Consider the following 15757-nt stretch of genomic DNA (forward strand, 5'->3'; position numbering starts at 1 on the left):
CTAGCTTGGGGGTTTAAATTTAGACGTAACGTATTATGTGTTAGCGGCCGGAGCAGCCTCTTTAAGAAGGTAGCAGATGTTTGTAAGACATGTGACCGAGGCATCATGACATGCATCACGAGTGAGTCATAGACAGATGTGGTGGAGAGAATCCGGTAATTTTCCAAAATAAAACATCGTCCAGAATCTGATAATAAATAAAACGGAAATAATGTAAGTTTTGTATTCTTTCTGTGCGGCCCGGTACCAACTGACCCACGGACCGGGGGTTGGGGACCACTGCTTTACTTCACAGGTGATATTTAATTCTCAGTACACTCAAAAATCTGCCCAGTCAGCAGTGACTCATAAGTTAAGCCTCTGGGCTACTAAAATGAAGGGTTCGAACCCCAGCACCAGAAAAGTGCCACTGTTGGGCCCTCTTCACTTTCTCTGTCCCAGGGGCACCATATACTGGCTGACCCCAACAACTTAACAAGCTGGGCTGTGCAGAGAAAAGAATTTCACTGTGATTTACAGTGTTTATTTTCTTCCTTGTGATTTCTTCAACAACTTTCTAGTTGTTATAGTCTGGGGCACTGGGTGTGATGCAGTGGCAACATATGGAGGAGTTCTTGGCAGTGCCAGTGTTCTGTGATAACACTGCAGAGGCTTTGTGTGAGGGTTTTAAAGCTGTTCGTTTTTTTTTTTTCTGCAGCTGCTTGGTCAGTGTGGCAGTGCCTGTTTTAACGGCAGATGCACACAATGACGACATGGTTAGTGGAGTCTGGAGAGGGAATGTAGAGTAATTTGTGAAAGAAAGAAAAAAAAGATCTAATAGCTGTTTTAAAGAGAGTAGAGTAACATTTGTCTGGGAGTTGACAAAAAAATTGTGAAATTTCATTAACGCAGAACAGTCAGCTGAATGAAATTCATGCACCAGCATTATTATAGTTGCAATCGTAATGATGCAGCGTTCAATATTTATCTACACTCTATGCCTATCTATACTCATTATTCCATAATGACAAAGCAAACACCAGATCGTCAACGTCGATGTATCTCAGGTACATTTTATTTCAACACTTTGACTGGAGTCTATCTGTGGCAAATTGACCTGATTGGAAAGGGACACACCTGTCTACAAAGTCTAACCATATAAAAATCAGAGCGAAAGCCCACTTGGAATTTGCAAACAATATTCAAATTCCAAGCAGGACTTCATGCTTGGACAGAGGAAAGGATTCCATTTGGCACTCTGCCACATAACCCAGATTGGTGGAATGTTGCTGTGATGCATGACCTTCTACAAGTTTCAATATCTGGAGCTCAAACAGAGCAGGCATCCTGTTCTTGATCTGGTTGTTCCAATCATATTTGTAAAAAAAAGTCCCAATCTTCTTTAGAATTATAGAACCTACTATGTGCTGCCGGACACCTTCGGCGCAGGAGAACATTTCTGGAACCTTCCCCAGATCTTTGCCTAAACACAATCCTGTTTCTGAGCAATGCAGGTAGTTTGTTTTAACCTAATGCTTGGTTTATGCTCTAAACTGTATTTTCAACTCTAAAACCTAATATAGACAGGTGTGTGCCTTTTCAAATCATATCCAATCCATTGAATTTGCCACACATGAAGATCAGTCGAAATGAAGAAACAATTTAAAGATGATCCAGAAAAATAGGAAATGTCACAACAAAGAGTCTAAACACTTATGTTGATGTGATTTGTGGATACGGGGATGAGTTTCTAATAAATCTGGTTTTGCTTTGTTATAATGGTGTATGATGTGAAAAAGGCTGTCTGCAAATGTGAATGTGGAGCATCTCAGCAACATTATATTTTAGCTATTTCTCAGTTACTCAAATAGCTTGCAGTGTTTCATGGAACTGTCTGTCATATATTAAGACAAATAACAAAAACCCTGCCCACTGTAGTTGATCATTTATAGCCTCACAAGATTATATATACAAGGCTTGATTTTCAGTCTGTCCTTTAAAACTCCCAAAGACACTTTTACCAGCAAATCGATGCTGCAGTTCTTGACATACAACTTAGAAAAACCAATTTTCTTTGGCAAAATGTGTTCACATTTAAACCGGATTAGAATTATGAAATCAGCTGGAGTTGCTCAGGGGATTTCAAGAAGTGCATTCTGATATATTAGAGCATTCTATGTCTGTGTTTAAAATGTGTTGTGTCATTCTCGTGTTCATAATTGTGCTTTTATGCCAGTAAAAATTTCCTCCGAGATCATTTTGCTTGGGCAAGATAAACCTTAACTACTCCAGTTACAGCAGAATTGCAGTGAGAAAAGAACTTTTAATAAATTCAAATAGTTAGGAAGTATATCGATTTTTGAAATTTTCATTCTGTTTTTGGTTCATTCAAATAGTTTGGAAGAAAAATCTTGTCTGTTCTGATTTTCTTTTTTTTTTCTTTTCACCTCTTTCTTCTTCTTCTACTTCTATCAGCTGCTCCCATTAGGGGTCGCCACAGCGGATCATCCGTCTCCATACCCCCCTGTCCTCTACATCTGACTCTTTCACACCAACTACCTGCATGTCTTCCCTCACCACATCCATAAACCTCCTCCTTGGTCTTCCTCCTTTCCTCCTTTCTGGTGGCTCCATCCTCAGCATTCTCCTACCGCTATACCCCATGTCCCTCCTCTGAACTTTTAAAATGTATTAAATCAGCCAAATCATGTCTGGCGTTCATCGCACTAGAGCGATGCAGCAAATAATGTGAACATACAATCTCATAAAGACCAATTCCCACCCTACAAACAGCATGTCATGCATCCTGACCTAAATCACCTGAAGTTTTAAGTGTATGATAAACATAGAAGCAGAACTGCTGCAAAATATGATGGAACCTTCTGGAAATTAGGATGGCCTTATGGATTTGTGCTATTTACAGAATTTTATGTATGGAAACATCGTTTTTGTGCCAAATATACTACGAATTTGGTACTCCGCATTCTGGTAACTAGTAGGCATGACGTTGTTGGAGGCAGAAATGACTTAATGGTTAAGCAAGCGATCATAAGGTTGTGAGATCAAATTCGTGGACTAGCAGAAAACCATTATTCCTTTACTCTAAACTGCTTGAGTTGCATCTTGTCACTGGTTCTTTCTTCAATGAATAGATAGAATAGAAATAGATAGAAATAGATATTCATGAATAGAATGAATAGATACTAAGCTCCAGAAATCAGGGTTCAACTATATCTTGGGGGATCTTACGTGTCACTGATAGGAGTGCATCCTTTTTGTTTAGTTTTTTTGATAGAAGGTGGATGTGGTGTATTACAAATTTCTCTATACTCCTATGAAAAGGATCTGACAGACTATTATTATGAATAGATTATGTTTTAAGATCATATAAAAGGTGTACTATATTCATATTACCATGAAATAGAAACACTGCAAAGTGATAAGGCAAGGTGCAGTGTAATTCACACACACACACACATATATATATATATATATATATATATATATATATATATATATATATATATATATAAAATTATTATTATTATTATTTTTTTCGAGTTTTAAATCGATTTTTCCTCCCATATCATCCCATACTTCATTCAGGTCCACACCGATCATAGCCTCTGACCCAGACATTTGTGAACTGGTCTTTGAAATCAGATTCTTTCTTTCTCTTTGCTGCTGTTACATTGTGCTGTTTGTGTGTGTGTGTGTGTGTGTGTGTGAGAGAGAGAGACACACACCAGGGCCCCGCGCATGCGCCCTCACCTCCTCGGCCTGCTTGCGCAGCGCCTTCTCCCGCTCGTACTGCGTGATGAGCTGCTCGTTATCCTCCTTGAGCAGCTCGAGCTCCACCTCGTGCTCCTGGTTCTCGGTGAGCACCGCGTCCAGGTTCTCGAGCACGTTGACCACGAGCGGCATGAGCTCCTTCACGACCTCCTCGTCGTAGCTGTGGATGAGACGCTCGAACTCGCGGTAGATGCCGCTGGCCAGGCCGGAGACGCGCTCCGACATCACGGACACGGAGCCGTAGTCGTCCTGGTAGACCACCTCGTCCAGCGGGAGCTCCATCATCTTGGCGGTGTTGATTTTTTTGTTTGTTTTGTTTGTTTTAACGTAAATAAATAAATAAATCCACAAACTCTGGTGTTTATGTATATGGGTTTTTTTTTTTTTTGGGTGGGGAGGGGGGGTGGGGGGAAGAGGGGTTTAATTTAAAGGGGTGTCCTCAGGTGCACGCGCTGCCCTGTTATTCCATGATGTGATGATGATTATGATGATGCTGGATGATGATGATGATGCGCCGCGGTGTCTCGATGTCCCCCACCCCCGGTGTCTGGGCCGTGCAGATCTGTTTGTTTAGCTTGTGGAGGCCCCTCACTCGGAGACGCTAAAACCTCGCCCCGTTCATCATATCGGACGCGTCAGCAGCGGAAAGCTCGAGCCACACGGATCGGTTGCCGTCCCATTCCATCACCACAGTGAGCGCGCGGGCGGGCGGGCGGAATCCGTCACATCACGCGCACAAACCCTCCGCGGCGCTGCACCTGCCTCTGCGCGGCCATGACTGCGCCGAAAACCCACACACACACACACACACACACAAAAAAACACTAAAGAAAAAAATATTGAGATGAATAAATCAAGAGTTCCAGGAGGATGTCACCTGCGCTCCGTTCGGTCTCCGGGTGCGGTGTCTATAACGCGTAGCGCCACATTTCAGGCGGATCTTCTTTTTGCGCCATCCACGGTCGGTGCTGTGGGTTTGACCGTGGGGCGGTGATGCCGTTTCCCATTCGCTCTCTCCGGGTAACTGGGAGAGTCGCGTGCGAGCTGCACGGAGGAGGAGAGAGAGAGAGTGTGTGTGTGTGTGTGTGTGTGTGTGTGAGGTTGACGTCACGACGCGGGTGGTGCCACCGCTCGTGCGGCGGTGACGTTATTATAGACGTTTATTTCCAAGTAGAAATAAGAAATAAATATAAAAAATATTTTTTGGCAGCAATATGTCGCATTTATGGTTTTTTTTTATTACAAATTATTAGCTTAGATATTTCACTTTTATTAAATCTTTTATTAAATTATTATCCCAAAATAGATATGTAGATAGATTGAGAGACTACATGGTAGGCGTGTAACGGTGTAACGATACACACAATTCACGGTTCGGTACCTCGGTTTTGAAGTCACGGTTCGGTTCAATATCGGTACGGTTAGGAGGAAGAAAAGCAAAAAAAATACAAATCAAATTGCTTGGGGTTTTTTTTTGTTTTTTTTTTATTTATTATTAACGCAAATTTTTTTTACTATCAACATTTATACAGTTTACATTTTTAAAACAATTTGAAATAAAATACCTGCTTAGGTATATTATATAAATTAATACATTAGTTATAAATTATATAAAATAATATAAACAAATATATAAAATACTTTTTATTATATAAAATTGAAAGATCAACCAAATTAGCATAAACTAAACTGATTAAATAAATAGAAAAATTAAAAAGTTAAAATTAAACAGCATTTGGATAATACAGATTTATATGTCTGTGTTTTACATTTAATATTTAATTTTCTAAAAATAGAATCTACTTAACTGATCTACTTATTTCAGATTTTAACAAATGTCTTAAATTCTTCCTTAATTTACTTCCTCGATATGCAGAAAGGATTTTCTTCTTTTAAAAGAAATTCTGGAAGCTGGAGATAAAACACTAAAGAACCCATAGTGCTGGTGTTAGCCGCTAGCTACTTCCTGGTTAGTGTTTTCATGCATGCATTTGGTATGGTCAGGAACCCTGACTAATCCCCAGGCCTCCTCACCCTACATCAGTACCTGACTTCACTGATGTCCTTAAATGAGCACAAATCTCCAGAAGCACACTCGGAAATCCTTTCCAGAAGAGTGGAGATTATTATAACAGCAAATGGGGAATAAATGTGGAATGGGATGTTCAGAAAGCACATTTTATGTTCAGATGTCCATAAACCTTGCAATGCAATAGATCAGATTTAGATTATGTGGCCCAAACTTCCACGACTGTTATATATATATATATATATATATATATATATATATATATATATATATATATATATATAACAGTGATCAGAGCTGCTGTTGTAGAAATGTTGAAAAAACACCTTCAAACCAATTTGAGTCAACACTGCTGTGAGACTTCTGTACACTTTTCGATTATGATGTTAGAAAAATGACTAATAACCAAAACAAATCAAAGACTTTGTTTGTTCGCTCCTGTGCTTTATGACAAGACTTGCATGTCATCTAATACAGGAGAAGAAAATGAATGATGATTTTGGCCTTCAGTGTTTCTTACAATCCAACTCAAACATTTAAATATACCATTCACATGATGCATTATTTGTAGATTTTTTCATGCTTAAACATAAGGGGGCGCTGTATACAAATCCCAACAAATGCTTGAACACGAATGCGTTTTTTTTTTTTTTTCCTTTTCAAATTGGGCACTAATTCAAGAAGTCTTCTCTGAAAACAATATCAAGCTTCAATCCATTCTTGTAATTTCTAGATTCTATATATTCTTTACATTTCGATGAACCGCTTTCATAAATTTCCACCATGGCTTTTAAGTACGGTTCAAATCCAGATGTTGAAAGGACAAGATGCAAAACCTCATTAAAAGATATAAAACATGTAACTGGAGGAAACACTTGCTACACTTATAACTATATGTTCTGTCTGAATAGGTACTTTGGTTAATTCAGTAATCACTATAATCAATAGTATAACTTTACTGGATAACATCTCAAGGAGTAGAAGTTCTTCAAATACCTCGACTTCCTCCAGTCCCAACACATCTGCTGCTGCTCACTGTGTAGCCAAGCAGACACAGTGTCAAGTAATGGGTGGCTCAGTATACCTCCAAAACATCTGCGGTAGTTTCCAAGTCCTACTTTCACTGATCATCTGGTAAATCAATGTTTGAGCCTTATAAATGACCTCCATTAATATTGGCACCCTTGGTGATTGTGAGCAAAGAAAGCTGTATAAAACATATTTAACAATTGCAAACAATTTGCAATGCTTTTAGACCTCACCTACTATACCTGATTAGGTTTGAGAACACATGGTAAGAGAGGTGAGCCCATACCCCTGTACAGAATCTTTCCACAATCTCAGATTTCAAGGTGCATGCTGGTGGAAGTCAGGCGACTGAACCTTGATTTTGTTGTCCATCAGGACCCTTTTTCCATTGTGGTTTTGATGTATTTTGGATCATCGTCCCACATGAACATCCAACCATGTAAACAAGGGTACTGATATTAGTAAACAGCAATGTATAGGTCATGTTCTGACTACTAAAAGGTCAGTCCAAGAGCATAGATTCCTGTGAATTGTGCATTTAAATGTATTAGTTTACACCAGTAGGTTAATTTGCGAAATATGCCCATGTGTGTGAAAGGTTTTATAAAAAAAAAAAGTGAGCGGTGGGCCGACCACCCTGTCCAAGACCACTCTGTACAAGATCTATTCCAATTTTGCATAAACGTTCCCATGATCCATTGCTCCTTTATTCAGGATGAAGGAGTTCCTCAACATAAAGTATAGCATATTCAGTTTCCTAATAATGGACAGTCTTTAAAAACAGGACCTAATACCAAAATAAACCGCACAGCTATTTAAGGAAAATCCCATCTGCAAAAGAGCAACGATTCAATTGAGCAACTGACAGAAATGTCAAGCAAAAGTAGTTCCGAAAAAACCCGCAGCTGGAACAACTGTTATATGTTGCTATGCAAAACTTGTGTACGTGTAGTAACAGTTCTACTGTAATAAACTTCTGCTAGAATTAAATTTTTACCCAATATGTATAGTAAGTCTCTTGGAGCTCAGTGTCCAATCAAAGGAAACCAGAACACTTTACCTTTTTATAGTTTTTAGAGGAAAATTTTAGTTTACTAACATTTATGCTATAATGCTCTATATCGTAAATAATGATCAACACAAACAAGTAGGACTTTTGTGTGATGTCATCAGGGATGGAGTCATCAGCACAAAGTCTGGTTCTTCAAACTTGAAACCCAAAGATAAAGAAAAATCTATTTTATACATTTGACCTTGCAGTGTCCTTGACCATGTTGAGATCCATTTTTTTTTTTCAATCCACTAGTTTTATTTGCTGGTTAAACCCATGATTCCTTATAAATCATTTAAACCATTCAAGCATTCGTTCTTGAGCCACTGCACACAAGATTCTTGGCTGAATGGACGATGGACTTAGCAAAGATCTCAATTAGTCAGAAAGTGACTCAACATACAAATATCACTTATGTATGATAAATGTTTGCCCTTGTTCAGATCACTTCCAAAATCACTTCCAGCAGTTCATCTGTTTGGGAATGACGAGGAATTCCATACAAAAAAAAAAATAAATCCTACAAATATTCAAGCACTTGTTATTGGGAGGATCCACCACCAGGTGGCAGAAGCCTAAAAAGAAGAAAAGCGTAAACAGTTCCTTTAAAATAAACAGACTTGAGCACCACTGACACAAAGAAATCCAGGCTACAATAACAGAGTTACACAACAGCAGTGTATGAATCAAAATAGATGTTTATTGTAACAGTTTTTTCTGCGACATTGCCGTTCAACCACGCAGGCACTTTGGGCAGTGCTTCCATCAGCATGTGAGAAACACACTTTCACGCAAACGTGAGCCACCGTCTGTCTTCCCTGCTGCGGTTTTCATTTTAAACCGGCAGCTCGAGGTGTACGATGGGGAAAAAAACAGATTCAAGTGCGAAAAACTTTTTTGGTACAAATGACATTAGAGCATCAATTGGTTGGGAGAGAATCTTTCTAATGTACCAAATACCTACATATGCGAATAAATGGCATGTTTTGTTTTTAGCAAAAGAATCCGAGTACACGCATACTCAGGAGCCGTTTGTTCCACTGCGTATGTTACAATTCAATCATCTGTGGGCTTTTTTTTTTGCGGCATCTGGACCGGCTTGCGTTCCTAACACGTACACGTAGCGCAACAGAAAAAGGGATGCTGTTAATAGATCCCACATCTGTATACTGCTCAAAAAAACAAAAAAAAAACCTCAATCTCCAAAGAGAAGAAAAAAAAAAAAGAAATATTCACACTATTTTGAGTTTGAGCTACGCTAGAACAAAAATTCAGTCCTCGGAACTTATTGCCGATTTTGCGTTTTTTTTTTTTTTTGTTTTGTTTTTTCTGTGCTCGACCGCACACCTGGCTGAACTTTCAGGAGCACCATGCAGGAAAGCTCGTAGAGCATCGGGACGGGGGATGTGAGCCGCTGCGTGACAACACCGAGATACATACATGCGCCGTTACGATCACGACAGTGGTTCCAGTTTACCGTTACACGCGCTTTTTTTTCGTTTTCATCGTCTATACGACATCGGATTCGGAAAGAGCACGTTCACGTAAGACGGTCGAGCCTCCGAGTGTGATTGATGAGAACAGGAACCGTTTGATTGATTGAGCGTGACTGTTACTCAAACCGTCAAAGAGCAGGGAAGAGGGTTGTTTAAGGAATGAGTTAGAAAGTGCAAGTAGGGAAAAGAAAAAAAGAAAAACAAAATTAAGAAGGCAATGAAAAAGTTATTTAAAAAAAGTAAGTAGCAGTGTTAATAAAGACAGAACTGAGCGACTGATTGGGAGAGAAACAGAAGGGAAATGTAGCGGAGTGAGAACGCAGTGCTGGTCAGTAGAAGACCACGCTGGATTTTCCACCAGGAGGGTTGAGAACTCTGTTGTGTGAGCGTGGCCGTGCTCCGAGGTGCGGCTCGTGGTCCTTCTCGCTCAGCTGTTTGGCGGACGAATCAGAATCCTGGGTGGCTGTGGGTTCGGGGGTAGGAGGAGCTTCTTTTTTCGGGGTAGCCTGCGGAGACACTAGCACTTTCTTCTTCACTTCCTCCTTTGGCTGAGGGGCTGCGAAAGAAGTAAAACAGATTGACCGTTGTGAAATAAGGAAATATCCAATGCTCTATCACTTCTGTAGCTCACGCATGGGCATTTCTTTTAATGGAGAACAGAAAACCTGTTCAGAGTGCGTTTACAAGAAACGTGCAGGCCAAGACATGATTTTGGGCAGATTTCCCTAGATAAGACTCAAGACTAAATAAATCTGGTTAACCCCTACAGCCGAGGCAAGAAGAGCGAGTCTTGAATAAAATGCTACATCATGCACCAGCAATAATCATATTCATTAAGTCAGACCTTCCAGCAACTCCTCACTATACGCTCATTTAGTCACACCATTCTGTCTGAGGTGCGTTTTATTTATCTAGGAGAATAATCTATAGCTGAGCCCCTCTGCACCTAATTGCAAGAACAGCAATGAGAATCAACTAAGAAAACTCATGCTCGCAGGCACTGCAGACCCCGAAACTCAGTTTACCCTCCAGCAACATGTGAGGGAGAGCAAAATACACTGATCAGGTATAATGTTATGACCACCTGCCTAATGTTGTGTTGGTTCCACTTTTGCTGCCAAAACAGTCGTGACCCATCGAGCATTACATTCTTCAGCAATATGAGCTACAGGAGCTCCTCTGTTGGATTGGACCACACGAGCAGTTCCTTCCTTGGACCACTTTTGATAGATACTGACCACTGCAGACCAGGAACATCCCACAAGACCTGTAGTTTTGGAGACGCTCTGACCCAGTCGTCTAGACGTCACAATTTGGCTTGTTTCATTAATTACGCTCTGCCATTTTTCCTGCTTCAATCACGTCAAGTTTGAGTAACAAAATGTTCACTTGATGCCGGATGTATCTCACCCACTATTTCTGCATCATGGCACCTATATAAAAAACACCAGTTGTACATTTATGGCATTAGGAAGACACCCTGTAACCTCAAAAACAATATTTTCTCAACATTTCTACTTAAGTCTTGCTTCCATAAAAAAGGCGACATGATCTTGCATTGCTCATGGGTATTAATTTTGGGATTAGACCTGCTGAAACAACAAAATGCATAAATACATTTTAGGTAAAAATTTGTAACGTGCACACCTTGACACTGCCCCCAAACAACCCCCAACCACCACAATCACCATCACCACCCATCCACCACCTCATTGGTCAGGAGTTTAAAACACGATGCAGATGACAGCACTTTTGTGACAGTCTAGCAGATGCTTTACATACCAAAATCCTCCAGTTCAAACAAAACCCTTACTTCAAACTTCGTTTCTGCATTTAAACAAAACGGCCGTTGTTGGTTTATCAGTACACTAAGCTCCAATTTGTCCTCTTAACGATGAAACCAGACATTTGCAGGCATGTTCTATACAGAATTTACAGAATCACTTTCTTTTTCACAGAGATTCAGAAGCAAAGGCAATATTACACACTGGCGTGTCAGTGAGAGAAAAACTCATGCATCACAGAAATGCTATAGCTGCTGGAGATTAGACTGGGAGAATTAAATAAATAAATAAAAATAAAAATATATAACAAGACGAGCAGATTGATAAAAAACATTACGTTTATATTGTGTACATCTGTGATGATTCCTTACCTGCTGCCCTGACTTGAACAGCTGATCCCACACTTATGTTGTCCTGAAAAACAAAAGCACAAAACGAACCAATCAGGAAGGAGAAGCTACTTCATATACTTTCACTACGGGTTTTTGAATGACTACCAAAAATACAGATTCAGTCGGCTGTTGCCCAACAACAAGGGTTGGTTTGAGCTCTAGTAACAGAAGAATCATCTTTACAAGCCCTCACCTACTCACCCCTTATTTACATAGCTCCTACAAGCACGCTTCTACCAGCATGAACACCAATTTTTACATCAAACACTGTTAATACAGCAGGGGTTATTCAAATAAACCTGAAAGAAAGGTGGGTGTTTGTTTAATGAAGTAAAGAAACATCCACATTGTATTTCCACTTTACATCCAGCATCCAGACCACCAGTATAATCGCAGGCATGGAGAAAAGATACGAAAGGAAAATGGAGTCACGTCCATGCTTGCCAGTTACTGCTGGAATTGCTTCAGGAATTATCCAAATGCAGTTCACAAGAGACGAGCCATAAAGTGGCGTTTAGACACCGAATAAACCTGAAACCTTGTTTAAACTAATGCTTTTATTCTGTAACTATCTGATATTTACATTATATTTCATAGGCTTGTGTGTATAATTTGGAGATTGTATCTATAGTCTGGGAAGCTAAACAACAATGGGACCAACCCACCCACAAAAAAGTCAGTTTGCATGAAGAAGGAAAAAAAAAAAATAAAAAAAAAAATACATAAATGAAAATGTTATTGGTATCAATAGAAAGATACATTTATAATGATCGGTGTGTTATTTTTAGTGCCGACGGCGATCGTACTTCGGGAGACGATGGTTTCGATACCTCGCATGATGTTATTGCCTTCGTTTTCTGAGGAGCGGGGCTAGTGATTAAAGAAATGTCCTTGCATCTTGATGTGATGAATAATGCCAGCATGTTCACCAACCTTTGGTTTGTTGGGATGACTTTTAACTGTTGGCAGGTTCGACACAGGCCCTCCGAAGATGTTGCTAGTGACGCCACCCGGAGGCAAGGGCTTGTGTTGTGGAAAAGCTGCTTCCGGCTCAGTGAAAATCCCACTGCTCTTTCCACCTTCGAAAGATGGAGAGAAAGCTCAAACTAGGACGGATTCATTTCTGAACATACAACATACATACATACTAACCGGCCGTACTCGTACGCGCTCTGCTATTTACTATAAATAATTTACAGTTTCTACAGAACCTGAACTGCTTTGTTTATACTGGAATACGGGGAAAAAGAGTGCAATCGGTCCTTGCTTTCAAAGTTGCATTTAAATGTAAAAAATCTGAATTTTAAAATAAATATAAATACAATAAAAAAGAAAAACAATTCAAAAAGAAAATCTGAACAAGTAATTTTTAATTTAATGCATCAAAAACACAAATCAAAATAGTTATGAATAGAACATAAAAGAAGACTATGCTTTCATGACCACCTCAGTCTCCAGACCAGAGTCACACTAACTATGCCACTTTGTGTAGTTAAAAACAACCAGACAAGAATAATAATTAACTATAATAATACATGATAAGAACAACAACAAGCTTCCTTAAAGATAAAATGGCAACGGAGGCAATACATAATAAAGATCGATGATTAAACATTTTTGTAGCCTACGGATAGTTTTTCCGCCCCGCTGTAATTACGTGAACAGCCTCTAGTAGTGAATCAGTTCACTACCATTTTACATGGAGTAATATTTTTTTTTTCTTCTATTTTCTTATCCAGTATCCATTTTGAAAACTATTGGTTGATTAATTGATTATCAGCGAGTACAATCCAACCTAGTTATTGGCGTCTGTAAAATCCACTATCGTCCGGCCGATTCTACATACATTTTCTTCAACATTTTAATACAAGGTGTAGACCTTACATAAACTTGTGAAAACACTAAATGCCTGGAATTTTACTTGTCTTAAATTTGTCCTGGGAAAAAAAAAAAAGAAAAAAAAGAAAAATGGAGTAAAATGGTACATACAAAGCCACCTTTCAGGCATGCCATCTCTCTCTACACTAGTACAAAGCTCTTTATTAAAAAGCAATTAAAAAGGACCCGTTTTGATTCTTAATAACTAGAATGGTGTGTGGATACAAAAGTGCTTCTCTCCATCAAATATTCACACACAAGCTCTTTGAGGGTCCGAATTCCATTCCTCATCCCTAAGGGCGCATACATACTAACATCAGCATAGACTCTTCTAGAACATGCCAAAGGCTGGCAGCCAATCAGGGAACAGAGTCCTCAATGCCTTCAAGAGGTGCACTTGAAGCAAAAATAAAAAAAAAATACTAAAGCATGCACCCTGTTCATGTTTGTTATCAGGTCACATGGATGAGCTAAAGAACTCTAGAAACTCTAGATCAATAGTGTTAATCCTGAAGAAATGCCTCATAGTTTCCTCACACAACCTTTGACCTAAATCGGCGAGATGATTTCACAATCTCTGGCTCTGATGGGATTGCGAATGACCGGCTTGGCTGTGACCTTTAGGGATTAATGCAGCGAATCTGTCCATGAGGGAGGACAGACCAGTGATTGTGAATGGAAAAGGTTACACACCCGGCCGGATAACAGTGTGGTGAGGATTTTACACTGGCAACTCAAATAGAGCTTTCTGTACACCATGTGTTGATACCTGGAGGATTGGATCGCTTGGGGCCTCCTTGAGGTGCCTCTGGAGGGGCGAAAACCGTGGAGGCCATCTTGTTTGGCCGTCTCGAAGCACTGCTGTCATCCTCGTAGCCACCGAATATATTGCTGCTGCCTCCACCCGGAGGTCGCAAAACCCTGTGAACAAACCAAATGATGCGTGTGATCAGTCACAATGCTGTCATACATGTCCATGATGGAGATGAGAGACCACGATGCTCCTCTCATTCGCCCATACTATCCGTTGTAGTGTCTTGCGATCCAAAATGGCTGCAATTCCCAAACCATAACTGCTAATGCTGGTTTAATTTCGACTTTGATTAACCGCATTACAGATTTACAAAATCACCAATCAGAATGGAGAATTCTAAATATTTATGATAGAAATGATCAAACCCCCCCTTGCGTTCAAGACGCGTCATTGCATCTCAGATGAAGGCGGTAAAGAAGAGCAGTAATGTGGGGCAAAAAAAAAATCGGTTTCACATGACAGAGGTCACAATCAGTTTAAGTGAGAATATATAAAGCGGATTTGGTACTAAGCAAATAATAAAACTCAATTTCACGGTCTATTTCATCGATTAGTGCCTAGTTGTCTTGAACACTAATCCGCACGTGTGGCGCACACAGAAAAAAAAATCGATATACAGCATTATTGTAAAAACAAGTCACCTAATCAGATCAATGAAACGCCTCCGTTTAGACATTGGTTCATATTAGATGTATTTAAGTCGTTTATTATTTATTGGTTCGTTTTGTTGAATAATTAGAAATGAGTTAGTTACTAATTATACTCGTAAAGAAACCGGATCGCATCACTTTAAGCACTAAATCGATATTTAAACACGACCAATTTATTAATTCGATTTTTTTTATCCCTAGTTTTACATTTCAATTACGTTCTTACACGCTTTTATTACTTGCTGAACAGAAAGTTAGTATTAAGTTAGCTAGCTTTATTAAGCCAAGTTCCTATCTGGGATGTGTCGACACTATGAGCTATGCTAGTACAGCTAGCGCGCTCAGAATGAACCCATATGAGCTGATTATACCTGGAACTGGGTTTTCCACTGTCCTCGAGGCCCTGGAAAGTGTTGGTCGAAGTCATTGTGGCGTAGCTCCTTCTCCAAGCCTGGCTGAAAATCTCCTCAATGACCCGCTATGCGGAAACCAGCGGCTCCGAAACGCAGCGCTCACAAGTTCCGCTACACAAACAAAAAAGAGTTGGGAGGCAGCTGGCCACGCCCAAGAGGGCGGGACATATGGGAGGGAGTCGAAAGAACTCTGTTTTTTTAAATGGTTCAACTGCTAATCAATCACAAAATCACCGCATTCTATTGGATAAAATGTCACGTCCGTTTGAACCGACTTTGAAAGTTGATTGGCTAAATGGCTTTTCCGTTTTAACTAACCAGCCCTTAACTGCGAATGTAAAATAACGTTTTAAATAAATAAATAAATAAATAAATAAATAGTAATAATAATAAAAAACTCAAACTTGTATTAACATTTAAAAATATTCTATAAAATGCAATGTTATTTAT

General features: G+C 39.5%; 2 protein-coding genes across 20 annotated transcripts in view; both read right to left on the reverse strand.

Annotated features, from left to right (window-relative positions):
• mapk8ip3 (mitogen-activated protein kinase 8 interacting protein 3) overlaps nucleotides 1-4856 on the reverse strand; it is a 48671-nt gene extending 43815 nt beyond the window's left edge. For 15 of the 19 annotated variants that reach the window (XM_046865675.1, XM_046865681.1, XM_046865666.1 and 12 more), the window contains exon 1: nucleotides 3751-4855. In XM_046865675.1, the coding sequence (XP_046721631.1) occupies nucleotides 3751-4056 (306 nt within the window). In that variant the 5' untranslated portion in view covers nucleotides 4057-4855. Of the gene's footprint in view, nucleotides 1-3750 lie in introns of all 19 variants that reach the window. The other 4 variants (XM_046865678.1, XM_046865677.1, XM_046865663.1 and 1 more) reach the window with 3 other exon arrangements.
• Nucleotides 4857-8560: 3704 nt separating this feature from the next.
• On the reverse strand, nucleotides 8561-15481 carry jpt2 (Jupiter microtubule associated homolog 2). The gene is made up of 5 exons (XM_046866744.1): nucleotides 15266-15481; nucleotides 14200-14351; nucleotides 12486-12631; nucleotides 11532-11574; nucleotides 8561-9932 (listed from the first exon to the last, which is right to left on the reverse strand). The coding sequence occupies exons 1-5, from the start codon at nucleotides 15319-15321 to the stop codon at nucleotides 9706-9708; spliced, it is 624 nt and encodes a 207-aa protein (XP_046722700.1). The 5' UTR covers nucleotides 15322-15481; the 3' UTR covers nucleotides 8561-9705.
• Nucleotides 15482-15757: the final 276 nt, after the last annotated feature.

The sequence above is a fragment of the Silurus meridionalis genome, chromosome 14, assembly GCF_014805685.1.
Source record: "Silurus meridionalis isolate SWU-2019-XX chromosome 14, ASM1480568v1, whole genome shotgun sequence".
In the NCBI taxonomy this organism is placed as follows: domain Eukaryota; kingdom Metazoa; phylum Chordata; class Actinopteri; order Siluriformes; family Siluridae; genus Silurus; species Silurus meridionalis.